Source organism: Narcine bancroftii, chromosome 4 (assembly GCF_036971445.1).
Source record: "Narcine bancroftii isolate sNarBan1 chromosome 4, sNarBan1.hap1, whole genome shotgun sequence".
In the NCBI taxonomy this organism is placed as follows: domain Eukaryota; kingdom Metazoa; phylum Chordata; class Chondrichthyes; order Torpediniformes; family Narcinidae; genus Narcine; species Narcine bancroftii.
The window spans coordinates 298,089,840-298,117,429 of record NC_091472.1 but is presented as its reverse complement, the minus strand read 5'-3'; the positions used below and the strand labels follow the sequence as shown (position 1 = coordinate 298,117,429).

Sequence of the window (27,590 nt, the reverse complement as noted above, 5' to 3'; positions counted from 1 at the left end):
CCTCCGCTTCCACCACACAGCCTTGCAATTTCAGAGATGCCATGTTTTTGATCAGATGTTAAATGAATGCCTTAACCATCTGCTTAGCTAGACTTAAAATAATCTTGATATAAGGGTGCCTTAAAGTACAGTATTAGTTTAGATCAGTGGTTTTCATACTGCCACCTAAACTCATATTCCACCTTAAACAATCCCTATGCCATAAGTGCTTTGTGATTAGTAAGGGATTGTTTAAAGTGGTATGTGAGTGGAATGAAAAAGTTCAAATACCACTGTTTTAATCCTAACTAATTGACTCATTATGTGCACGGTTTCATAACTCCAAAGAAAATGGGCCAATGACAATTTTTCTCAAGCAAAATATTTCAGTAACAATTGGGTCTCAACCTTCCCTTCCCACTCACATATCATTTTAAGCAATCCCTTACTAATTAGAGAGCACTTATGGCATAGATATTACTTAAATTGGAATGTGAGTTTAGGGGGACAGTTTGAAAATCACTAGTTTTAGATTATGTGTCAATGGTTCGGATGTAGACAGAGTTACTATCATTATAAACAAAGTCTTCTAAGTAAAAATGTTAATGGAGGTAATCAAACACACAAAGGAGATTTTGTCAATAAATGTAACTGTGCAATTATTAAGATGTGCATTTGGAAGTTTTAGAATTTCCCTGCAAATCTGCAGAATAAAAGGACAGATGGTAGGGGATTAAAAAAAATTGATCTTGTGACCTTTAAAATATTAATCCCTTTAAAAGGATTACTTTTATTATTAAAATTATCAATCATGTCAGAAAAAATGAAAATCAAAAGAATTTTGAATGAAACAGGAAAAAAATAAATTCACATCATTTCTCATTTGAAATATTTGATTGTTCATTTTCTGCTTTACCTCATGTATCACTTCCTCTCTCTATTCAAAGTAAAACAACTAATTTGTGGTTATGTTCAGTTCATGATATTTAACCAACTTAAGAAGTGATAAGCAGAAAGATGACACCAAAACACTATGTGAAAATGCAATGAAAATAATTGACAAAATGTAGTGTTTTAATAGTTTTGAAGGATATATTTTTGTGGAATTTCTTGTGTTAATTTTGAAGATGTGTTGCTTTATAATAACATGAATGTTACCAGTATGTTACCATGTAATGCACAGAGATGTAATCCACTGAAGACTAAGGATATGCCCATTTATGGCTATAAGGTACAATTGTTGTGAATTACAGTATTGAATATAGGAATCAAGTGCAGATGAGATGGGAGTCTAACTTGGGCACAACAATCAAAGAAGAGTGGTGGCAAGACCTGTGTCTGGACAGCATGACCGGAGTCATCAAAGCCAGACACAGGTTGGTGCAATACAATTTCTTGCATCAGCTGTACCTCCCACAACAAAAATTACACAAATCAAAGCAGGAAATATCAGAGATGTTCTTTAGGTGTGGTGTGGAGGTGGCTATGAGACTCTTCTGGAAGACCTGGGAGACATTCTGAAAAAAAATTACAAAAGTGGATTTTCCACAGGATCCAGAGTTGTACCTTCTGGGGCATATTGGAGATATACTGTTTAGACCAGTGGATCTCAACAATGTTGGAAAGATTGAATGGTTTGTTGAGTTTTGAGTCTATGAAAATCATAACTAAAATATTACAAAAAAAAAGAACCAAGTACACGTTAGATTAACTACTTTTTCACTCTGCCTACCTGGAAAAAATAGAAAATCTAATTATTTTATTTATTTACATGTACAAACTGGGTGAATTTCCTATGGGTCTCTCCCATTCATTTGTCAGAACAATAACTAAATACCATTTATTGTTGTGTTTCCATGACCAGGTAGACTTTAGGCACTGACTGGGAGAAATCCAACAGAAATTCAACTGGCCCACCAAATCAATTCTTTAGAATCTTTGTCAAGATACATTGCAAACGGTTTAATGGTTGTTTTATTTGACTTTGGACTTTGGATCAGAAGCCTCAATAATTAACACTTTCTTTTTAAAAGTCTCTTCCAGAGGTGTCTGTGGATTGCCATTTGATCCTCAATTATCAGTAAGTTGTTGACTTTTTGTTTTTATTGTATTGATGGGACTGTGGTGGAGAGAGTTAGAGCCTACAAATTCCTGGGAGTCCACGTATCAGAATATCTGTCCTTGAGCAATCACATTGAAGCAACTGTGAAGAAGGGACATCAATGAGTCTGACGAGATTTGGGTTGCCAACAAACTTCTACAGGTGCAGAGTGGAAAGTACTGTACACTGACAGTTTGCATCACTGCCTGGTTTGGGAATTTGACTGCCCAGGAATGCAGAAGGCTCCAGAAGGTAATAAGCACATCCAGGTCCATCACAGGCTCGGACCTTCCATCCATTCAATGCATCTATGTGAGGCGTTGCCTCAAGAAGCCAGCCAACATCATGAAGGATCTCCATCACCCTGGTCACAACCTTTTCTCACTGCTAATTTTGGGTAGAAAGTATATAGAAGCCTGAAAACCAGCACCTTTAGGTTCAAGAACATTTTTTTTCCCAACAGCTATTAAGCTCTTGAACCTTCCCTTGTTAGATTGATCAGGAACTGCTCACACAACACAAAGGGGCTATCTTCATGGTTACTGTCACCTTTTTTTGGATTAGGATAACTGTGATATTTATTATCCATCAATATGTGTATTTATTGTTTCTTTTTAATTCAATTCAGCATACTATTGTAGTTGTTTTATTTTAGTTGTTTTTGTATTACAAGGTACTTGCTCAGCTGCAACAAGTAAAAATGTAGGTGTTTATGTACATTATATGATATAAATGTAATAAATTCACTATCATTCTTTATGAATAGTAAAAATAAAATGTAACTGTAACTACGGGTGAAAAGAACATGGTGCATAGAATCAGGCAGTTAAAGTAGTAGAAGTCGAAGACTGGTTTATTGATCTGCCAGCTTTGTTTATATTCACTCTCTGCCTCTGACAACAGGGGTGTCTTCATCGGAGGCTGGCATTCCCACTGTTGCTTGCTGCTTCCCGCTATGTGGGAGGTCATGCAGGACGACAGGCATTGGTCCCTGCGGGACCCTCACAATTGCCATGCTCGCCAGCTATTTTGTTAGCCAGTCGCAGCTCGTTTCATGGGCCGCTACAACATTAGAGTAATCTTTAGGAGGTTCAGTATGTTATCAGAAACTTTGGCAAATTTCTACAGATGTGTAATGGAAAGTGTGCCAACTGGCTGCATCAATCCCTGCTATGTGGGCATCATTATCTCTGAGTGGATAGCCATGCAAAAAGTAGTAGATGCCACCTATTTCATCACAGGCAAAATTTTTCCAACCATTATGAACATCTGAATGGAATACTGCTGTCAGACAATGGCAGCATTCACCATCAAGGATCCACACCTCCCAGGACTTGCTAGTTTTTACTGCTGGAAAATTGTATAGATGCCACAAAATGTGTACAGCAAGTTTGGGAATAGCTGCTACTCCTCAACCATCAGACTTCTGAACTACAGACTCAGAAGCTCATTTAAGGACTCTTACTTTCCACATATTTGTTACTGAATATTTATTTCTATATTTGCACAGCCAGTTTGTTCACATTTCTTTCTTTTATTTACATTTCTTTATTTTTGAGCACAGTTTACAGTCACTGGTAATTAGAAATTCTCCCTTGCCTGCAGAAAATAGAATCCCAGTGTTGCATGTTATGTCATGCATGTACTCTGACAATAAAATTGAACTTTGTTCTTGCAGGTGTAAATATAACAAAATAGTGTAACTTTTGAAATTAAATGAATTCTGATATGCTACACTGTATGGCAATGATGCAGTTTTCAAAGCAAACCTGTTTTCTCTGAATTTTATTTTTAAAGGCAACATTCACAGGAACTCCCTACAATTGCCAAGTGGATTCATAGATTGCTGAAATTAAAGTCAATGATGAAGACAAAAATAAAAATCTGAGGGGCAAGAAGTCTTGAATAATTTCAAGATGATAAAAACCAATCCAAAGTGTAATTTATTGCTTGTTCAGGATAGAAAATCAAACACGTGATTACTATACTTGAATATAAAAGAGGTTATCTGACAAAGAAAAGGCAAGGAAGGCTAAACCTACAGAGATACAAGTTAAAGACTAAATGGATGAAACTTTACCTTTTCTGCATCTTGTTCAAAGAGCCGAAGTTGGAAGCATTGATCTAACTTCAGTTTCCTGACGTGCCACATCTGATGTAAGTGTTGTCTAGTTGAGTGTAGCTTATCCAACAGACTGGTGATCTTTGGCACAACACTTTGAAAATCTGCACTGCCAGATATGCAATTCTTTCCAGAAAAACCATCACCGCACCTTATACATTGCAGCAACCTTTGCCCTTCATGGTCCAGTTCCTCTACAGGGGCTTTGATTACTTTCTTCTTCAGTTGTGTATGCTCATCAATTAACTTCCGTGAACCTTCAACATCCAGGGGAAACTCCTTTCGAGCCAACATCTCCTGAAGGTCTTCTAGTCTGGACAACAGGTGCACTGCACTGCTAATGAACTCCTCCAGGGCCAGTCGCAGTTCGATCCATTCATCATGATTATACTCCAGTGTGCCATCAAACTCTTCAGTCAGTTGGGAAGGATCCACCAACTTAGAAAGACCTTCCACGGATACCATACTTGTCTGAAAAAAAACATTACACTGCAACATGAGAAACATCAAGAATTAACATCAAGAATTGAAAACTACACACTTCCACTAATTTGTCAGGAATGTAGTAAAAAGAGTAAAGGCACAAAGAAATCCTGGAGGAACTCAGCCAGTCTCACTGCATCCATTAGAGGTAAAGATATATTACCAGCATTTTGGGCCTTAGCCCTTCTTCCAAGGCTGGTGACTCTGGGTGAAATCCAGTGAACTCCCAGGTAAGTATTTTAATAGAATGCTTTAGAAATATGGCTTGCATTTTAACAATTTCTGGGCTTCCTTTTAATCCCACTAAATTTGTTTCTTTTAGAAACAAATGGGAGTAAGATTCTAATTAAGATAATCTTAATAAAATTGATATTGGGACCAAAAATGTATATTTCATATAAATTATGTATATTTCTTATTCAATCTTTTTTATTGGTTTTTATAATGAATAGTACAATGAAGAAAAAGGAACAAAACTGAATATACAATATCACATGTATATATACCAAGGTAAAACTTCAAACAGTATAAACCCAGTCCTCCTTCCACAACACTGGATGAAGACAGAAAATACATCGAAAATATTAAATATATATAAAAACACCTAATCTATTCTATTTAAAAAAAAACTAACCAACAAAAGGCCATCTGAGCAGCTTATCCTGAGGGTTACATAGATTTTACAGTTTTTGATTCATACTGTGAATCAAAAAACAAAGGTAAGACTACAAGAGTGAGTACATCTAATCACATTAAAAACATTTACAGCAAATGAAAATAAGACATAAAAGGTTACCATGTATCTTCAGATTTCATCAATCAATCAAATACATGATATCTACATTTTTCTAAATTTAAACAGGACATAATATGAGAAAACCATTGAAACACTGTTGGAGGACTAGAGTCATTCCATTTGAATAAGATGGCTTTTCTAATCAACAACATAGAGAAGGCCACAACCCATTGCGCATAACCCCAAAAAGTGTAATTATTGGATTGGGTCCCCCTGAAATACAGTTGAAAAGATATTAAAAATGTCTTTCCAATACATTTCTAAGGATGGACAAGACCAAAACATATATGCCAATGTAGCAATATCAGATTTGTATCTGACACAATTAGCATTAATATTAGAAAAGATACAAGCCATCTTATCTTTGGACATGAGAACATGATGTACCACTTTGAATTGGATTAATTAATGTCAGGCACATAATGAAGAGTATTCACCAGTTTAAGAATCTTGTCCCATAGATCTTGCAAGTTCCAACTCCTAAGCCTTTTTAATCTGATTATGAACTACTGGACATAATTTCAATAATCTATCATATATAATTCTAATTAATCCTTTCTGTGAAGGATTCAATTGAAAAATATTATCAACTAGATATGGTGGATATACAAATAGAAAGTCTGGTAATATGGTATTTAAGAAATTTCTAATCTGTAAATATCTAAAAACATTAATATTTGGTCAGCCATATTTACTTGCCAGCTGTTCAAAAGACATTAAACAATCTTCTTTAAAAAAAATGCAAAAGAAATAATGCCTTTGATTTTCCATATTGAGAAGCATTGATCAAATATTGATGGTCGAAAAAATAATTATGAAAGTTAACACTAGATAAAACAAAGTTATTTTAAACTGAAAATTTCCTAAATTGGAACCAGATTCACAATATATGTTTGAGTATTGGATTAGCTATATCCTAATTGATCTTGGAAAAACTAATGTAAGAGACATACTTGATAAAGAGGCCATTGATACTGCTGTATAGATTTCAATTCTAAATCTGTCCATAATGGACGATCCAATTTATCAGAATTTAAAAAAAATCAAATATTAACAGCTCAGTAATAAAATCTAAAATTAGGTAGGGCCCTACCCATCTTTTTCCGATTTTTGTAAATGAAATTTACTAATTCTAGAATTTTTGTTCTTCCAAATAAAGGAAGAAACTTTGGAGTCAATATTATAAAAATAAAGACTTGGGGATGAAAACGGAATCACTTGAAATAGATATAAAAACTTAGGTAATATTATCATTTTAACTGCATTAATACAACCTTTAAAGATAATGATAAAGGAAACTCTAAAAAAAGACAATCTCACATATTTGAATAGAAGAGAAAAATTGAGTTAAAATTGTTTAGTAATTTTAACCACTAAGTATGTGAAATTATCTCTGACAATCTTTAATGGAACTTAAGTGTAGATAGGGACCTGCATATTAATGGAAAAAAGTTCACTTTTATTAAGGTTTAATTTATATTCAGAGAAAGAGCTGAGTTGAGAAAACACAGATAACATAGCTGGGATAGATCTTTCGGGATCTGAAATATAAACTAATAGGTTATCTACATACAAAGAAACCTTATGAGTTACTCAATTTCAGACAATCTCTTGAACCTCATGAGTGTCTCTAAGGGTTATTGCCAGAGATTCTAAATCTAGATCAAATAGCAAGAGGCTAAGGGGACATCCCTGTCTAGTTCCCCTAAATAGCCTAAATAAGGAGGATTTGTTATTATTAGTAATCACAATTATTATTATAGTAGGGGTACTTTAAATCAATTTAATCCATGATATAAAGCCCATACAAAAATTAGATCTCCTTATTGTTTCAAATAAATAGTTCCACTTCATTCTGTCAAAAGCCTTTTCAGCTTCTAGAGAAACTACACATACTGGAATTATGTCTGAAGGGGAATAAATAATGTTCAATAATCTACAGATATTAAAATGTGAATAATGACCTTCAATAAATCCAGTCTGATCTTTAGATATAATGGAGTGAAGGATATTTTCCAACCTTCCAGTCAAAATCTTAGAAAGAACCTTAAGATCTACATTCAGTAAAGAAATTGGCCTGTAGGAAGTATATTCAGTCTGATCTTTATCATTTTTTAGGTATCAATTAAATTGACGCTTCATAAAAATGTTTCTGGTAAGGTCCTAGAAAAAATGGAATTTTCAAATAATTTACATAGTTGAAGGACAAGTAAATTAGCAAATGATTTTTAAAAATCCACTGTAAAGCCATCCAGACCTGAGGATTGGGAAACTTCCAACTCTGAAATAGGAGCTTCGAACAAGTTTTGATCTTCTGGTGATATTTTAAGAATATTCAACACTTGTAAGCATTTCTCTATTGAAATAGAATTATCATGAAATTCAGATTTGTATAGATCTGAATAGAATTCCTGAAACACTATTAATTTCAGCATGATCAAAAATAAAGATTCCATCCTTCTTACATAACCTTGTAATTTATCTGATAGATGCCGCTGCCTTCAGTTGACTAGCTAACAGCTTACCTGATTTATCTCCATGGACATAACATTCAGATTTAAGTTTAAGTAGATGATTCTCGATAGGGTAAGTTCATTTTAAATCATCCTGAGTTTGAAGTTCTACTCTTTCCTTAAAAAGGTCTATATTAGGCAACATAGAATATAATTTGTCAATTTCTTTAATTCTATTAGTGAGTGCTGTCAGTTCACTTTTAGTATGTTTACCAAGTCTAACAGAATAAGAAATTATTTTCTCTTCTAAAAATGACCAGATTGGGCATTCCTTCAGTAGAGTTTGTCTGAAAAAAAGAAAGAGTTCTGATCTTTAATAAAGACAATGAATTTCTCATCCTGAAGCTGAGTGGAATTGAACTGTCATTGTTGAACTCCAGAAGTGACACTGGAGATTTCAACAGAAAGCTTTAAAGACACATGATCAGAAAGAGTGAATGTATTTTATTGACATTTCCTTATCAAAGGTACTGGTCGAATATCAATTAAAAAATAATTTATTCTAGAGTATTTATGGTATAGTACATGAAATTATGTATATTTGATAGTATCTCTTAAAGTAGATCTGATTCTTTCTGTCTAAAATTTCCTTTTCCAGAATAGATAGATTCTGATGTTACTTAGACTGTAACCATGGAGTTGCTAATATTTATATACATATATAGACATATATAGGTAAGTATCTGCTTCTAGCACTGTATTGTATTTAGTCTTTCTGTTTCCCTTTATTCTGTAGATTGTTTAAATGTTGTAAGAACTCCCATTGCTACTATTTCCAAATAATCTTCAGATTCTAGTTTGAAGCCTTTATTGGCCCCTGTCCTGCTTCAGTGGTGTTTCCCCCCTTGTTTTTATATCACTCTTTTTAACTATATTATGCTTGCTGCAAATACAAATTGTTACACAGTGAAAAGCTTTGTGATACAATTACTAAATGGTTTAATTTTGAACGTGATGCTTACCTCAAATATAAATTTTGAGCTTCCAAAGTTGGTCTTTTGCTTCTGCCAAAAGTTATCTGGCTTGATAATCAGTGCAACATGGATATCAGCAGGGAAAGACTCCTGCAGAGTTTTAAGTAAAGGTTTGATCAAATCCCACTTGGAACCCCGCATATCGATGATAACAGTGAATCCTCTCTTACTCACATCTTCACTGTTGGAATATAAAAAACCCATTACTGAAATGAAGACATCTTTAAGTCTTCACCTGACATCAAAATATAAATTATTCCATCCTAAACTTCCAATTTCAAATAACATGCATATTAACAACATTATCAAAATATAAGCAGTACTGTGCACATCTAAAGGCTGCATCACCAAACTTTCTGCTGTTAAATAATAGAGTGGAGGGTGATGGCAGAGGGAATAGGATGGAGTGGACCTCTACAATTTGTAAACTGGAAATGATTATCAGAAAGGAAGCCTTTCATCTTTATGGAGTGATAAGGAATTTAATGATAACATGGGGTAATATTGTGGATGATTCCACAAACCATAAGCATGAATCCACAAAAATAAATTCATGAGGATACATTTCCAGAGTTAAGGACATCTCCTCTTTTCCTCAGATCTGTACTGCAATTTGGAATGTGAGTGTAAATGTTGTGGTTCATTTGTGGTGGCCCATGTGGAGAGGTTCAAGGCGACACAAAAGACTGCAGATGCTGGAATCAAGAGTGAAATGCTAACAACTACTTGCAAAACTCAGCATGTCAGGCAGCATCCACAGAGGGAAATGGACAGTGGATGATTCAAATTGAAACCCTGCTTCAGATGCAGTATTAAAGTGGAAAAAGTGCGGGATCAGTAGGCCATAGGAGGACTATCCCTCCACATCCTCGCCACATTCTGCTGCAACTGTAGGAGGTGTCCCTGTCCCTACACCTCCCAACTCACCTCCATTCAGTTACCTAAGCAACCTATCCAAGTGAAGCAGAGCTTCACACACACCTCTTTCAGCATTGTCTACTGCATTCAGCACTCTCTGCGTGGCTCCTCTGCATTGCTGAGCCTAGTGTAGACTAGGCAACCACTTCCAGTCGCTAGCTATTTTACTTCTCCTTATAGGAGAAGTAGCGATCTGTCTGATTTCAGGTTCTTCTATTGACAGAGTCAGTTAAAATATCGACTGTCCATTTCTCTCCCTGGATACTGCACGACCCACTGAGTTCTTCCAGTAGCTTGTTGTTTTGGTCCAGGATTAAGAAGAAGATTGTTTAGAAGGGGTAAGAGTGGTTAACCCAAACTAGACGGATGAAATACAAAGGTAATAATCTCTGAACTACCATCTCTCATACAGTACAAATTGAGGATGCTGAGTGGGAAGGGATGCAAGAACTAGAGCTGCAATGAAATGGAAGATAGCAAGGGTTCCTATGCCCTACAAGTGTAAATGGAGTATGGGAAGCAGGCTTCTGGCAAGTGGGAAGGGAGTGTGGTAAACCTTACATGATAAAGACAGACGCAAATAATTGGGATTTCAGAATAGTTAGATACAGATTATCAGAATTTTACTGTAACCAAATAAGGTTGAAGAAGATTATTTATAACCGAACTTACTTCAGTAGCAGCCCACAAATATTCCTCTGTAATACTGATGACTTCCTACTCCTGTGCAAAATCTGCCGATTTTATCAACTTTAATCCCCATCATGCTCTGAAATTCATAGGTCCATTTTTTACACTTTCTCTCCCCTTTTTTTAGATCTGTCTCCATTTAAAAAGACAAGCTAATATACTGATACTGATATTCAAAGATTCTTTAACTACACCTCCCACCCTATCTCCTATAAGATGCCATTTATTTCTCCCAGTTTCCCCATCTCTTCTCTATCTGCTGTCAAGATGAGGCCTTTGATCTGAAATGTCCTCACTTTTCAAAGCAATGCAGCTTTCATATTACTTTGGTCAACAGAGTCATCTCCCACATTTTCACCATTTTCTGGAGTTCAGCACTTAACTCCACTCTCTCTAAACAGAGAGAGATGAATTCCTCTGGTCCTCATCCTACACTACACCACCCTCGACATATCATCCTCTATCATTTTCGTCAATGGCAACTAGACCCCTCTGTATTGGGAAGAGTTGTGGCTGTCATATGACAGCACTGCTCCCCTACCTAGTCGGAGGACACACCAGCTGCCAATCAAGGTTTGGTTCTGCCCCACCCATTAGTCCAATGTAAATTACCTGGATTGCACTCTCCAGCCTGCCTGTACTTGACCTTTTGCCATTGGCTGTTGTAATTGGATTAACCTTCCTGGCACCAAGCCATTGGTTCTCTTTAAATAATCAGGCCTAGAAAAGTGGAAAGGTGCTGGAGAAACTGTTGGTAAGATGTACAGTGTTAAAAGAGTTGGGAGCATTTAATTAGTGTCCCTTGTAGCATAGAGCTGTGTCTGCACTAAGTCAAAGGGTGGTGGGGCATCATAGTGATATTTCCTTGATCATTGTATGTATCAGTTCATTGTATGTATTTTGTTCCTATGCTATTTTCCCCACACATATTATTAATTGTCTGCTATTTCTTTCCCACGGTTGCTGTAAACTGTGTGTGTGTTTTGCAGCAGTTACCATTTCCCACACTTGCCTTCTGTAAATAAAATACACCCATCAAAACTGTTCAGAGTTCTTGCCTTTGAGACCTACCAAACCTGCTTCCTCACACACAACACCCACCACTCGACACATCTACTCTTCACCCTTTCCACCTTTCACAGGGATCACTCCTTCCATGATCCTTCATCTGCTCATCTCTTCCCACCTAGCTCCTTGGGACTTCTGGTACTTTATCCTGCAAATACAGGAAATGCAACACTTGTTCTTAGATCTCCTCTCTAACCACCATGCAGGGACCTAAACAGCCCTTCCAAGATTCACATGCACCTCCTCGAGCCACCTCCCTCACTGCACTCAAATCTCGATGTAGCTTCCATGAGACGATACACTAACTTTGCATTCGTTTCACAGACCATCTATGTCCTGTCTAAAATGGCCATCCTGGGCTCCTCATTGCATGCCATTTCAACTGCCCTTCACATTGCCACACCAACCTATCTGTCCTGGGCCTTCTCTGCTGCTAGAGTAAGGCCTCACATAAACTAGAAGAACAACACCTCACCTTGGCAGTCTACAGTCCAAATGTAAGAACGTAGATTTTTCTGTTTAGATAATGTACCTTTTCTCTTCCTCCATACCCCTTCCACTGTTTTCCCTTTCTCGCCTTTTTTTATGTCCCCTTTGCCTATTCTCTCTGCCATCACCCTGGCTTACTGTCCTTCTATCCATCCCACCCCCCCCCCCCCCCCACCACCACCATTTCTCAGCATGCCTCTTTGGTTCCATCCCTTTCCACCTCCATTTCCCACTGGATTCTATTCTCTTCTTCATCCTCCCCTTTTGGTTCCATATATTCTTTCTTTATACCACCATCATCACCTCTCTACCTGTCAGATCCCAGCACCGGTAGCCTTTGACTTTTAATTACCCACCCCACCCTGTCGGACTTCTTCCAGCTGAGCCTTTTGATTTTCTTACCTCTCTCTCCCTTTGTCTGGCATCTGCCAAACTATTGCCTCTGTTTGTCCTTCCCTAGTCCATAAAACATTATTTTTCTTATAGTAACGCTGCTTTTCACGTTGAGTTTCTCTAGCAGATTGGGTTTAACTAAATAGCTATTGATGGTTCAGTAAGAATCAAGTTACTTCTGATAAGATGATTAATTACCTATCATCTTTGATCAATTATATTCTCCTTGACCACACTACTGAATTATTTCACTGTGAATCAAGTTCAATTTTATTGTCACATGTACCATGGTGCAGTGAGAAATTTTGTTTTACTACCTTGAAGCACAACGTACTGTATAATCACTACTTAGATGCATAATACATAATTTTGTTTTTTTTAATTAAATTGCCTCTTCATCCATTGACATGAACTAGTCTTTTTTTTGTAGGATATCAGTCTCACTACAGACGCAACTCCAATTGTTCTTGCGAATGTGCTGGTGAGTTCCCATCTTGATTAATTGTAGCATGTCTTCAAATTAGCACCACAATGCTAGTCTAGGATTTTGATGATAAAGGTTTGGCAATATACTTCTCAGTCAGATTAATACATGTTTAGAGAAGTTTCAGGTCATTCCAAGCATCTGCTGCCTTTTTCCTACTGGTAGAAGACATGGGCTTAGAAGGTGCTCTGCCTTTATCAAACAGCTAAATGCATTTGTGCATATTTCTACATAGCTTCTGAAGAGCATTAATGGCAGAGGGAGTGAGTGTTTAAAATGGAAAATGTGACAATGATCCCCACAGAGCGATGTTGATGGTAGGGATTCCACATTAACAATGCCATAGAATATCAAGGGTGTGAGTAGTTAAGTTAGATTTTCTCTTATTATACATGATTGATGCCTGGCATGTATTGTATGAATGTTATTTATCATTTATTCTACTGCAAGTACTCTCTCTGGGAAGTCAATGGAATAGATTCATTGTTCTATCAACAAATGTGCCCTTTTGGCATCATGGAGGGAAGACTATTGGTGAACCAGCTAGATACTGCTGGGCCTTGGGCATTGCCTTGAAGAATTCCAGTGGTGGTCTTGACATTAGATGAATGTCTCCAACAACCACAGCCACTTTCCTTTAGTCTTGCTATGATTCCAGCCCTGAATCAATCTCCTGAATCAATTCTTGGTCAAATGCTTCAGTCACTTTCACATCATCTCTGGAATGTTTTTTTTTGTTTGGACCAAGCTGTAAAGATGCGTGGTCCAGCAGAACACAAACTCAGTAACACCATTCATGCCTGCAGAGCTTTGATCTGTTCGCCTGATTGTCTGCACCAATCCAAATTTGTAGTCCAAGTTATTGTCGAGTAAATGCTCTTGATTGCACTGTCAGTGATGCCCTTCATCATCTGCAGTGAATTAAATTGGTGTAAAACTGCTTTCTTTGGTGGTGGGGATCTCAGCAGAGATCTGAAATGAATCAATTATTCTGTTTCTGACTTAAGGTTGTTGCAATTACTTCAGCCTTGACTTTGTGGTCATGTTTAGGTTCGACCATTATTAACAATGGGTCTCAAACCTGAACTGTTAACTTCTTCTCTTTCTACAGGTGCCACTTTACCTGTTGAGATTTTGCTCCATTTTTTGATTTTGTTTCAGACAATTTTTGATTTTCACTTGGATTTATTGTCTGATTGACTTCAACAGAATAGATTCATGTCTGAAGAACAGGCACTGGACAAAATACCAGAGTACATTGGTAAGTACTGTAACTCTTTACATTAGATTTTATGACTTTCAATGGAGATTACAAAACAAAATTAAAATAAATTCTCTTTGAACATATTTTTAGAATTAAAATTCAAAATTAAAGCTGTTAGAAATTTGGTCTCTGACATTTATTTTGCACTACTACCAACTATGAAAATTTATTTTTTATCATTATATATTTTTCTCTTCCTTTTATATTATCTTATTTTCTCTTCTTCTGGGTTTTGTATTTTATGTATCTGGGAAGCTGGGAAAGTAAGACTTTAATTGCCTCTATGCTGTATGCTGCACTTATGTATATGACAATAAACCTAAGCTTAAAAGAAGAGTAGAATAGTTGATTCATTTTCATTCCATCTTTGAAAATGATTTATCTTCTCAAATACATGGCCCGTAGCTAAGTCCAGAAATTAGTTCATGGTTCAAACATGCATAAATGTATAGCACTGAGAATAAGCATTCTTATTCAATGACAGACTTTGAAACTCCATGTCCACTTTCTATCAATGGACGAAAGTTGTCAGTGCATTAGTTATATTTGTTCCAGTTATTCTGATTTTCAAAACAAAATTCCTTATTGCTAAATAATCATTGTTTATAAACATCTGTTCTGAAGAAATGAAGTTTCATCTAAATATTTTAAAGATTAAATAGAAACCATCTGAAAAGAAAATGATTTACAACAGTTAAACATTAATTATGCACATGTTCCATACACAGCGAGTCTGAGTATTTGAGCACAGCTGTCATTAGTTACAATGATTAATCCATAAATATAGTATGATAGTAACTGACTCAATTTTTAAAATTTCTGATGGTGCAGTCAGAGGAAATAATGTTGTTCACGCAGACCAATTCCATTCAATCAAACAAAATGATTAAAATTTAACACCCACAAATAAGATGGACAGGATTTCAGCTTAGCATCTTAATAAAATCAGAAAATAACAATCAAGTGTGAATATGTTGCATTTGAGTTATTTTAGAAACCAAACATAGTTGTTATAGATATTCACGGCATTTGGGAGAATTTCACAGCTTGCTTGGGTTGGTGTCAGTTATCAGACAAAATGTTTATCCTGAGCTACATTTAAATTTGTGCACTATTTGTACCCAGCTTTTGACTCAAAACATCAATAATATTTTTTTCCCCCAACAAATGTTGCTTGATCTGATTGTGTTCAGCTTTAGATTCTAGCATTTATAGTCTCCCGGGTGCCAAAAGATTTATTTGCCCAGATTCAAATCAATTATTGGGGCTAAAATTACAGACAAACGGTCCCACCAATCAATGAGCAATAATTTAACCACCTGGGGACTTACTTTTATAAAGGTGATATGAAAATGCTGACAAGCTTAGTGGCCACTATGAATAGAGAAATAAATGCAATTCATTACATTGCTCTTCCTTTAGCTTTGATACAATCATTAAAAGAATTATGATCCACCCCTCTTCTATCAACAAACACCATTCACATCTTTTATGATTTTAAGGTTTCTAATTCCACTTTAGAATTAATTTGAATAAACCTGTAAGTTAAACACTTTGGGAATAGGTAATTGACTGAAGATGTGGACAAAGATAATGTTGGTGCATAATGAGAAAAAGATGCTACCCTAACCCATGGGTAGTCCAGAGAAGAGATTATGATTGAACCCATGAGCACAGAAATGTGAATTCTGTTCAATGCCCCACAGCTGCTACCTGATCTGCAGATTTCTATCACCTACAGCACAGTTTATATGAATCCACCTCATCATTGATGAGGAAATGAAAATGACCAGAGATGTCTCAAGAATAATTAGGTCATAAAATGGTTAAGGCCAAAAATATATTTATCACAAAACTCTCGGTACATTCTATACCTTTTGGGCAAGAGGAGAAGCAATCTTCATTTTTGCAAAAGGCATAAATGAGGATAGTTTAGTACTCACAGCAGAAGATTACAAATGAGCTGATCACCCATTTCTTATACTAAACTGTGCTGTGAATATCTCCTGCAACATCGTAGGAATTATAAATGCTCTAAACATATTGTGTTGAAAACAATTTCACAGGGACCCCGAGAAACAAAAAAAAAACAAGAACTCAGCAGAAAATGCAACATGTGCAGATAGAAAAACACAAGCTAACATATCAGGTTGAAGATCTTTCTTCAGAAGAGGGATCTGGCTGCCTATTTTCTCCTGAACATCCATGCAGGCTACCCGTTGACATGTGAAATGGGATCATTTCAACAAGCTGATTAAAATGTGAATACCTAGGATACATCACCACCTTGTATATTATTCATAACAACAGTACACAGAACAGGTAACCATGCTTCTATTGAATAATTTACACAAATAATTGGTTCAAAAACAAACCTTTGCAAATGAACTAAGTTGCCTAAAATATACAAGTTATGACAATGTCCATTCAAACCAATAAGGATCTGGATTCCAAAATAGTTGGAATAATGATTTTCATATAAAACAGAATATTAACATATATACTGTATTTCAAGAACATATTTTCTAATCATATTCTTTCCAAAATATGTTACATATAATATTTGTATTTTACCTTGGCACACTTGCTAAATAAGTGACAAGTTGCCGGAGGTCATCTTGTTTTATTCTATCATGATTACTGCGTGCAGGAAAAGTTAGGATTGGACCACCTCTTTTATCACGCCCACCTGCAATAAAACAATATGATTCAACATGTAAGCACTAAGAAACAGTGCAAGCTTTCAGTTAAAGACAGTCATTTTGTTTTAAGTTTAATTTTGTGGATTGAGCCAGAAACAATGCATTCTCCCAAAGACTACTGATGCCAGGATAAACAAATATTTGTGTCTTTTCTAGCTGCTCCCAGTTGGCAGATGAGCAAGTCAGACCTGCAGATGCCATATAGAGATTATCTTACCCCACGTCCTTAGGCACTCTGTAGAGCATCAATTGCCACACCATTGTAGGTACAGTTTGTAAAGAAGACTGTCATCCAACCAAACTCCAAGTTCAATGCAAATGAATTCTGCTAGCTTCGTTCCTCTTAGACAACATCAACTTAATTTGCTACTTGTGTTTTCTCTCTTCTACAAGTGCAAAACTTTCCTCTTTTGGACAAAGGTGTTCAATCATCTTGACTGACAGCTGACACAGCACTGACAAAATAATGACAATCAAAATAAGATGGTGTAGCGATGGCTACTCTGCTTACTGAATAACTGCACAACCAAACGGGTTGAGTTCAGTGAGCAAAACTGATTTATTGAGATCTGCCTGGCTGTTCTTATACTCCCAGACCGGACGTGGCTGAGAACCGTGCCGTGGGCCCGGACACGGCAGGGCGTCACATGGGCCACAGAGCGCGGGTTTCTAAGCCTGGTGCCGAGGTCGAGAATAAACCCCCGACAGCGGCATTTTGGCTGGCTGCCCCGCCACATGCGGGGTCGGTTCGCCTGCCTAATGGCGTGCCGCCACACAGCACCCCCCAGAACCAGCACCAATGTCCTTCTTTGCCGGACGGCCTCGCTTCTTGGGCTGGGCCGCAACTATTGGCTCATTGGGGTCGAGGCCTGTTGGCTTTAATCTGTCCACAGTAAACGGTTCCCTCTTACCACCGATATCCAGTGTGAAGGTGGATCCTGAACGCTGGATGACTCTGTATGGCCCTTTGTACGGTTTTTGAAGGGGTGCTGTGGATGGGCCTCACCTGATAAAAACATATTCTGCGGAATAGAGCTCGCTGAGGATGTAGGAGGCCCGTGTGCCATGTCTGGGTGGTGGAGGGGGTGTGAAAGAGTCCAACTGGGCCCAGAGGCAGATAAGTAAACTGTGTGGTGACTGTTGAGGGCTGTGAGGTGCATTGATAAACTCACTGGGCAGGGCTAGTGGTGCACCGTAGACCAGCTCGGCCAATGACGCCCGCAGGTCTTCTTTGGGTGTTGAGCAGATACCCAGGAGTACCCAAGGCAGCTCATCCACCCAGTCGGGACCGGTGAGGTGGGCCATAAATGCCGACTTAAGGTGGTGGTGCAATCACTCAACTTGTCCATTGACCTATGGGTGATAGGCTATTGTGTGATGCAGCTTGATTCCTAGCCTGTTGGCGAGCTGTGCCCAGAGAGCGGAGGTGAACTGCGTGCCTCAATCGCTGGTGAGGTAGGTCGGAATGCCGAACCGGGCAACCCAACTGGTCAAAAGTGCTTGGGACCAGGAGTCCGTGGAGGCATTTGGCATCGGAATCACCTCAGGCCAGCGAGTGGAGCGGTCTACCACCGTGAAAAGGTAATGGTTACCTTGGGAAACGGGTAAGGGGCCGAAAATGTCCACATGTATGTGGCTGAACCATTCTCGGACGTGTTTGAAATTCTGCATGGGTGCTCTGGTGTGCTTGTGTACCTTGGAAAGCTAGCCCAGTCTGCAATCTGCTTTCGAAGCCCATGCCAGATGAAGTGTTCTGCCACCATATGAACTGTGGACCTGATGGAAGGGTGGGAAAGGTCGTGGATATGGTGGAAGACTTGCCTGCACCACTGCTAGGGAACCACTGGTCGCGGGGTGCCCATGGAGACATTGCACAGGACGGTATCATCACCGGGAGGAGTCTGGAGGTCCTAGAACTGCAGGCCCATGATGGCAGTCCTGAAGGTCTGCGTCTCTTCGTCAGACTTCTGGTCCCAGGAAAGCTAGTCATAATCTAACCCGGGTGTCAGTGAGCAAATGGCTGGTCAGGAGAGCGTGTCGGCGTTGTCTTTCCCCGCCTTGTGCTGAATGTCGGTGGTGAACTCCGACAAAAATGACAGGTGACGCTGTTGGCGTGCCAACCAGGGATCTCTAGCCATAACAAGCGCCTGAGTGAGGGGTTTGTGGTTGGTAAAATGGTGAAAGGCCTCCCCTCCAGGAAATAGTGAAAATGACACACAGCGAGGTACATGCCCAGCAACTCACGGTCGAAAGCACTATACTTGAGCTCTGATGGACGAAGAAGTCGGCTGAAGAATGCCAGTGGTTTCCACTGTCCGTTAATCTGCTGCTCCAGGACAGCACCAACGGCGGTGGTGGAGGCGTTAACGGAGAGCGCCATATGAAGGTCAGTGCGTGGGTGGATGAGCAGGGTAGCCTTCGCTAGGGCACCCTTCATGGCTTTGATTGCCCTGTTGGTCTCTGGAGTCCAGGCGAGTGTATTGTCCTTGGCCGCAATGAGGATGAAGAGCGGCTGCCTGATGTGTGCAGCGCCTGGAATAAATCGGTTGTAGAAGTTGACCATACCCGCGAACTCTTGTAGCCCTTTGAGGTTGTCCAGGTGCGGGAACTCCCTGATTGTGATGACCTTCATAGCAACTGGTGTAGCTCTTTCGGCCTTGATGGTATGGCCTAGGAACTGCATGAACTCTTTCTCGAACTGGCATTTGGCCGGGTTGATCGTTAGGCCGAGTTGACCAGTCGGGTGAAGAGGGTGCGCAGGTGAGACTTGTGTTGTGCTCAGTCTATGCTGGTGACAAGAATATCGTCCAGATAAATGAACACAAAGTTCAAATCCCTGCTCACCATATCCATGAGGTGCTGGAAGATCTGGGCTGCGTTCTTGAGCCCAAAAGGCATTCGTAGAAATTCAAATAAGCTGAAGGGGGTGATGATGGCTGTTTTGGGGATGTCCTCGGGGTGCACCATGATTTGATGATATCCGCACACCAGGTCAATCTTGGAGAACCCCCTTGCACCATGCAGGTTGGTCATAAAGTCCTGAATGTGAGGGATTGGGTAACGGTCAGGTACAGTTGCGTCGTTAAGCTATCGATAATCTCTGCAGGGGTGCCAGCCACTGGAAGCTTTCAGGACCAGGTGGAGTGGCAAGGCCCAAGGACTGTCAGAGTGTCGAATGATCCCTAGCTCCTGCAGATGCGAGAACTCCTTTTTCGCTATCTGGAGCTTATCCAGCAGGAGCCAGCATGCCTTGGCATGGACAGGCATGCCTTGGGTGGGAATATGATGAAACACCCCGTGGTGTGGTGAGGCAGCAGAGAACTGCGGCTTGAGAAGGGACGGGAACTCATCCAAGATGCACTGGAACTTGTCCTTGGGTGTGCTGACTGTGGCCATCTGCAGCTGCTCTGTGCAGGAGGTGTTGAAGCGAATGGATTGGAAGGTACGGGCATTGACAGGCGCCTACCTCAGGGGTCAACCAGGAGCCCATGGGCAAGGAGGAACTCAACACCCAGGATGGAGGTTCGGAGGGACAAAATGGCGAACCTCCATGAGAACTTCCGCTGGCCGATCTGTAAATGGACGGTCTTGTTACCATACGTTTGGATCTCCTTCGAGTTGGCTGTATGGAGTGGAGGTCTTCGAGGCCGGATCCGGGGCTTGATGGCTGTGGCCTGGATGATGCTGATCTGGGCTCCAGTGTCGACGAGGAAGCATTGGCCGCTGATTGCATCTCACAGGTAGAGAAGGCTGTGTTCTTGGCCAGCTGCCGCATCCATTAACAGCGGTCGGCCTGCTCGTTTCCCTGGAACAAGCAGGGCTGACGGCACTTCCGAGCCTTGGATCCCCAGCACTGGTGGAAGAAGCAGAGGCCTGAAGTGGATGGCTTGTTTCTGGCTATGCTCTTTGAGGCCCCTGCAGGGACCGAGTGTTCCTCCACAGCGCTAGAAGAAGGTTTGGCGAGGTCATGCCCGGGGCTTGTAATCAGTTGGACTGCTGAGCCCTCCGGGAATTGTTCAAGCCAAAGCTTCTGAGCTTTTTGAGTGACCTTCCTGGGATCATTGAAGCTCTCCTGGGACAGTAACGGCCGGATGACTTTGGGCATATGGTTCGAGGAAGATGTGCTCAAAGAGTGGGCAGTCGGTGTGATCACCCATGAGCGCAAGCATCTCATCCATTAACGCGATTGGAGTTCTGTCTCCTAAGGCGCCGAGGTGAACCATCTGAGCGGCACACTGGCGCCTGGAGAGGCGAAGGGAGCTGGTGAGTACCTGCTTGATGGTCCCGTACTTATCTTCCGCGGTGGGTTGCTGAACGAGGTGCAGCACTTATTTGGCGGTGGCCTGGTCCAGGGCGGTGACCACATGATAAAACTTGGTCATATCTGATGAAATCTGGTGGAAGTGAAACTGAGCCTCTGCGAGGCTGAACCAGATCTCAGGCTCCTGAACCCAGAAGTCAGGAAGCTTGATGGCTATAGCATTGATCGAAGAGTCATTCATATCGGGTTCAAAGGCGTTTGAACCAGTCGGGTCACCAATGTAGCGGCGGCTACTCTGCTTACTGGATAACTACATAACCAAATGGGTTGAGTTCAGTGAGCAAAACTGATTTATTGAGATCTGCCTGGCTATTCTTATATTCCCATAGCGGACCTGGCTGAGAACCGCACCGTGGGCCCGGATGCCGTCAGGGCGTCACATGGGCAGCAGAGTGTGGGTTTCTAAGCCTGGTGCCGAGGTTGGGAAGAAACCCCCGATGGCGCAATTTTGGGTGACTGCCCCGCCACGTGCGTGACATGCGGGGCCAGTTCGCCTGCCTAATGGCATGCCGCCACAATAGTTTCAATATGTATGTTTGCACTGTGATGATGTTACAAACACCGAATTTTATGACTTGTTCGTGACAATAAATCCTGAATCTGATTCTGAAATGACCACCTTTTTGATATGAGTACCATGATCCTGCATGTTGCCTTGGCGTATTTTAAATCCTCGCTTTTGATATAAGAAAGTTCTAACATTGGTGATTATTATTTTGCATGTGACACTTGGGTGAAATGAGTTATTGTAGTTTGATTCCATAAGTGAAAGCAAGATTCTAACTATATTCTGCCAGCACTTCACCAGCAGATAGAATACAAATGATTTCAAATGCTCTTGCAAATGTGAGATTGAGTATGGTTTGATGTTATTGTGGTTAGACTAGTTTCCTCTGTTAATAAGTCTCCTCAGGAGATGTTAGTGAACTTACAGCACTGAGTCGCCACCAGGAGATTTGTTAAAGATGAAACATATTAATACTAATTCCTTCAATCTAGAACCTCTTTTGCAAAATTGTAGACAGAAATACATTAACTGCCGAAAATTGTTTATGACCTTCAAATAGAAAGGATATCAAGGATGTAAATTAAACGAGACTCTTCCAAGACATTATGACTTAGCTAGACAATGTGAAAAATAACTAAATCATCCATAATAAGAGATGCTATTAATTAATATGACTATACGCACCTGATACAAAGGCAACTTTTTCCTTCATTATTGACATCACATCAGATAATTTTAATCCATCATTTCTAAAAGGTCCTGTAAAACAAACATTTACAATTAACCATTTTGTTAATCTTCATAGCTTTCATTGAACACAATTATCACCATAAGTGAATCCTATTGATTGAAATAACTAAGTATTCTCTGTATTCTACTGACTTGCTATTTAATAGACTACCTAATTGAATTGTTTTCCTCAGGGACTAGGAGATTGATAATTTATCCAACCAGGTCTGAACCCACAATAATATTAGGCAGCTGATCTTGAAAATTGACAAACACTAATGACTGCAGCATATACTTTTCTAGAATTAATCAGAGCCCATTTTTAGCTTATATCCAAAAGGAATTTGAATTTAAAAAAAATCTGAAGTAACTTGTGAACACTTCACAAGCATCTCCTTCAGCAGAATGTCATTCCAGATGGATGACATGAAGGTCTCCTGGGCTTTGCAGAGAAGCTAAGGAATGTTTTATGTGAGCAAAAATGTATTTCACTGGGGTGCCATAGCAACAGGAGATCCTTTCTTCCTTTGAAATAAGACAAGACAAAAATAAAATTCAAACATAAACTTAAAATTAAGGACATATAATTTCTCCAATATGTCCCCATAAAAGTCTCCAAATATTTTATGAATAATTAATAACCTCGAATGCACACATTATATCATGAAACACCATTCTGCATAGAGCATGATCCCACGATGAGACCAATGAATGTTTTACATGTTTGATGAGTATATGATGAGGTTGGAATATTGTCTATGACACTTGAAAAAGTTATACCATTTCTATCTCAGAAACTAACACATTTAAACAGATACCTAAAATGAAGAAAAAAATCATGTATCTGGCACATGGTAGGGAATCGGTAACCAGAAGACCTAGGTTTAAGGTGAGGGGAGAGAGATTTAATTTGAATTTGAGGGATAACTTTTTTTTGCACAGAAAGTGGTGGATGTATTGAACAAACTGCAATAGGAGGTGGTTGGGGAAGGTACTATTGCAATGTTTAAGAAACATTTGGATTGATACGTGGATAGGATGGGGTTAGGCTCAGTGGCTCTCAGTCTTTTTCTTTCCATTCACATACCACTTTAAGTAATGCTCTGTGATTAAGGTGGTATGTGAGTGGGAAAGGAAGGTTGAGAATCACTGATAGGTTGGTGTTCCATGACAGAACTGAAGAGAGGAAGCAACTAGGTCTTTAGGTCTATCTGCCCAGGACAGATAGGTTGGTGTTCCAGATTCACTTACATCTTGATAAAAATTGTCATTGGCCCATTTCCTTGGATTTATGAAACCGTGCACATAACGAGTCAATTAGGTACAATTAAAACAGTGATTTTCAACCTTTTTCTTTCCACCCACGTATCACCTTAAGCAATCACAGAGCACCTAGGCATAGGGAATACTTAGTTGTATGTGAGTGGAAAGAAAAAGGTTGAGAACCACTGGGTAGGAAGGACATGAGTCAAAGAGAGGCAAGAGGGACTAGTGTGGGTGGGACAGTTTTGTCAATGTGGGCAAGTTGGGTCAAACGGCTTGCTTCAAGACTTGAACTGCAACAAATACTAAAGGTTAAGAAGGATATGGACCAAATTCAATCAAGTGGGATTTGCACTGAATGCCATCTTGGTTACAATAAACAAATTGGGCAGAAGTTTTGTTCCATGCTGTATGACCCTAAGAGTATATTTATATCCATGGATTCATGTGACATGGAAATGTTCCCTTTGGGCATCATGCCTGTACCAGCTATAATGTTCCCTACTTACACTAAGCTTATTTCCAACCACACAGGCCATAACTTCCTATGCCATGGCATTTCAAGTGCTCATCTAAATACTTCTTAAATGTCAAACTGAATTGAGTTATTTATGGTTACCCAGATACAGTAAAAACTTTGTTTTATGTACTATCCAGGCAAGTCAACCTATCCTTCAATATAACAATGGGAGACAAAAGTGCAGAGCATAGTATTTCAGACAAAAGGTTCAGTTAAGAAAGTCTAATTTATCAAAGGTTTGTTACCCATTGCAACCTAAATTAACAAAGGTTTGTTACCCATTGCAACCTAAATTAACAACTTTACAATCTATGTTGGATTGGCTCTTGAGGTCAAGGTTATGGTCAAATTCAAACTTAGAGAAGTCACCCGAAGTCCATTTTCAAGGGAGAAGACTTGATCTATTTTTCCTTTAGCCCACGTTGATGATAGACTCTCGTCCTGCACTACAGGTGTCCTCAGAATTCAGGAATTGAAAAACAGCACAGTGCCTTTGCAGAAACCTCCCTGAAATCCTTTGCTTGGAGTGCTGCTTTGATGTAACATTGAAAGGAAGATATCTCCAATCCTGAAACATAAAGAATTTGCCTTTTCCAGGTATCTCTACCTTCTAACCCTGTCCTATCACGGCAGCATTCATTCATTCAGTAACAATTCTCCACATTATCTGGAACTATTGAGGACATGGGTATGTCTCTCTGAGAACTAGTTTCTTAGATTACATTGCAGTGCTAAATGTTGGTAATCTCTAGTCCCTTTTCCACTGGAACCTTGTCCCCAGAATTGATGGCCAATTTACTGGTTAAGGTCCAGTGGAAAAGGTCAGCATGCTGGCATCAAATCACTCTGGGGATTGACGGCCTCGACCACTACTGAAATCCATGGCGTCAGCTGATGCCAGCATGTCAATTAAACCAGTGGAAAAAGGAAAAGTTGTATTCCTAGACTACAGGTGCCTAACCTATTATCAGGGATTGTTGGGACCAGACATCTGCTCATTTTGATCCCTTTAAGCAAATGTCTCACTCCTAGCCCCTGCCATCCATCTGTCTCTTATTCTCCCCCTGCCCCACCGGCCATCCATCATTTCCCACCCCCCTCCCCCAGGGCCAGTGCCAGACTATTTTGTACCCTAGGCTGGGTTAAGCACAGGGGAGGGGGATGCTAACTGGGCTGAGCGGTGGTTTGATGTATGCCAAATAGAAGGCTCTCAACTAGCACATCGGTCAGGTGGAGGTCAGAACTTGGCTGAAAAGGTGTCAGCATTGGCTGCTTGGAGCCAGCGGCCAAGTGGGGCAGAAGGCCAGAAATGAGGTGCAGAGCTGTGGGAGGAATAGGCCATTGGGGTGGTGGAGCCGAGTGCCGATGGCTTTCAGGCACTTCACCAGCTCGTCAGTCCGGCCCTCAAGAACATCCCGGCAGTGCAGCATCATCAATCTCCCGTCCTTCCATCTAACTCTTAATGCTGGCAGAGAAGTTCAAGCTGCATGGGGGAATTTTGGTTAAGGAAGACTTCCATTGCTCCAGCATTGAGCCAGCTGCTGACTGCTTCTCTCCTATCGGGTGCTGGGGCCAAGTGTCACCTTTCCACCGAAGAGAGGGCACCCATGGGGATGTGGACGGGGACAATGGGGACTGAGGGAGGCCTCTCACTGAAAACAGAGAATTTATTATGGGAAATTAACATTACTTATGTGCAATGTCATTTACCAAAAAAGTGCAGAATTTTGGAGGTTGCCGGTGTTCGGAATCTTGGATAAAAGGTTGAGCACCTGTACTGTTGAAGGTAGTCTTTCCTATCTCTGGGATGACTTGTGGTCAGTGAGAAAGCAGTTTGTGTCCAAGTTAAAAGTGGCCCAGTGGAAACAGCAAAAACGGCTTCTTTAACCAGGACACTATGCGGCCAATTAACTGGGATGCCAGTGGAAAAATGGCTTCTGTTTCTGCACCACACTGAGCAGAGAAACCTAAAAATGCTATCTTGTTGAGATCATTAAATAACTTTCACAATATATATTAAGGAAACCTGTAATATTGCTTTCAGGACTTTGCAAGGTAGTAAAAATGTTTACTTCCCTGACTCAAGAAGGATACAATGGAATTAAGTTTTCTACCTTCAATTTCCCTTGAATCTGATTTTATCAAACTTTCAAGAGATAAAACTTCCTAATAACTTTGTATAATGACTGATCTTAATCATTTACCACCTATCTGCCTCTTAATTTTACCCCATCTAAAATATTAAACCATAGCCTTTTTAAATTCATTAACCTAGCCATAAAAGTTACTTCAGAGATGGAATTCAGAGTTAAAGATCAACCTGAATAACTTTTAATTCGTGTGAAGAAAAGCTTCACCTCTGAATGGCTTGCAACTAACCTCATTAACCTTAAATGGAGTCACAAATCATTAAGATACATTTGGCTGAATATCTATTAATTTGATGCCAGGAACTTCACCAGATTCACTCATTTCTCTTAATAATATATCATTCTCAATAATCACAGGAGCCACCACAAGAAGCAGTAGTGGTAATGCACTGGATTAAAGAAAACTTAAAAGGGATCCTTGTGCTGAGATGCACCTAGCACAAGTTCAGGCGGAACTGGCAGACATTGCCTTGGAGATGGCTTGACAGAAAATAAGGTCTCTTCTTAAATTTCTGGCGAAGGACACCGATACAGATTATGGAAGTGAGCTCTCATGAATTTAACATCAATTGGACTCTTTGTGTTTTCATTAATTATTAGCAAAAACAATTCCCACACAACAACACAAGGGTGAATTTGTGCTATCAAACTCCTAATCTGTCATGCACTCCAATGGCTTCTTACAAGCTCAAGCTTACTATCTTGCCACCAACTCAAATTTGCATTAAATTAATTTGTACAATAGCCCAACTGCCACTATAAAAGCTGTCAGAAAAAAAGCTAATTACACAAGCGATTTAACTGCTAATCACACTACTTATTTAACCAAATAATTACCTATTAATAGCTCAAAACAGATCCTGTGACACTTCTTTACACTCAATTACAAAGGCCCATTGAATATAAAATCATAGTATGTATTTTTATAATTTTTATCATGACAGGGTGATGACTTAATAATCTGGTTCATTTCTGTTAAATAATTCAACCATCACAATTTGAAGTTTCCATCTTTAATTCTGTCTGCTGTTATGGAATGAACTGGGTATGATTTATATTCAAATTGTATTATTCAGTGAATTTTATCTTGCGTAATGGTCAATTCTGAGCAGTATGTTTGTGA

General features: G+C 39.5%; 1 protein-coding gene across 20 annotated transcripts in view; it reads right to left on the bottom strand.

The window, feature by feature from the left end:
- LOC138762132 (kalirin-like) overlaps positions 1 to 27,590 on the bottom strand; it is an 873,682-nt gene that overhangs the window by 425,734 nt on the left and 420,358 nt on the right. For 17 of the 20 annotated variants that reach the window (XR_011356765.1, XM_069935559.1, XM_069935558.1 and 14 more), the window contains 5 exons: positions 22,490 to 22,564; positions 16,849 to 16,963; positions 11,189 to 11,296; positions 8,957 to 9,149; positions 4,161 to 4,673 (listed from right to left, as the gene is read on the bottom strand). Coding sequence is in view for 19 of the 20 variants with exons in the window: in XM_069935559.1 (XP_069791660.1) it covers positions 4,161 to 4,673; positions 8,957 to 9,149; positions 11,189 to 11,296; positions 16,849 to 16,963; positions 22,490 to 22,564 (1,004 nt within the window). In the remaining variant the exon portion in view is untranslated. The remainder of the gene's footprint in view (positions 1 to 4,160; positions 4,674 to 8,956; positions 9,150 to 11,188; positions 11,297 to 16,848; positions 16,964 to 22,489; positions 22,565 to 27,590) is intronic. The other 3 variants (XM_069935554.1, XM_069935557.1, XM_069935576.1) reach the window with 1 other exon arrangement.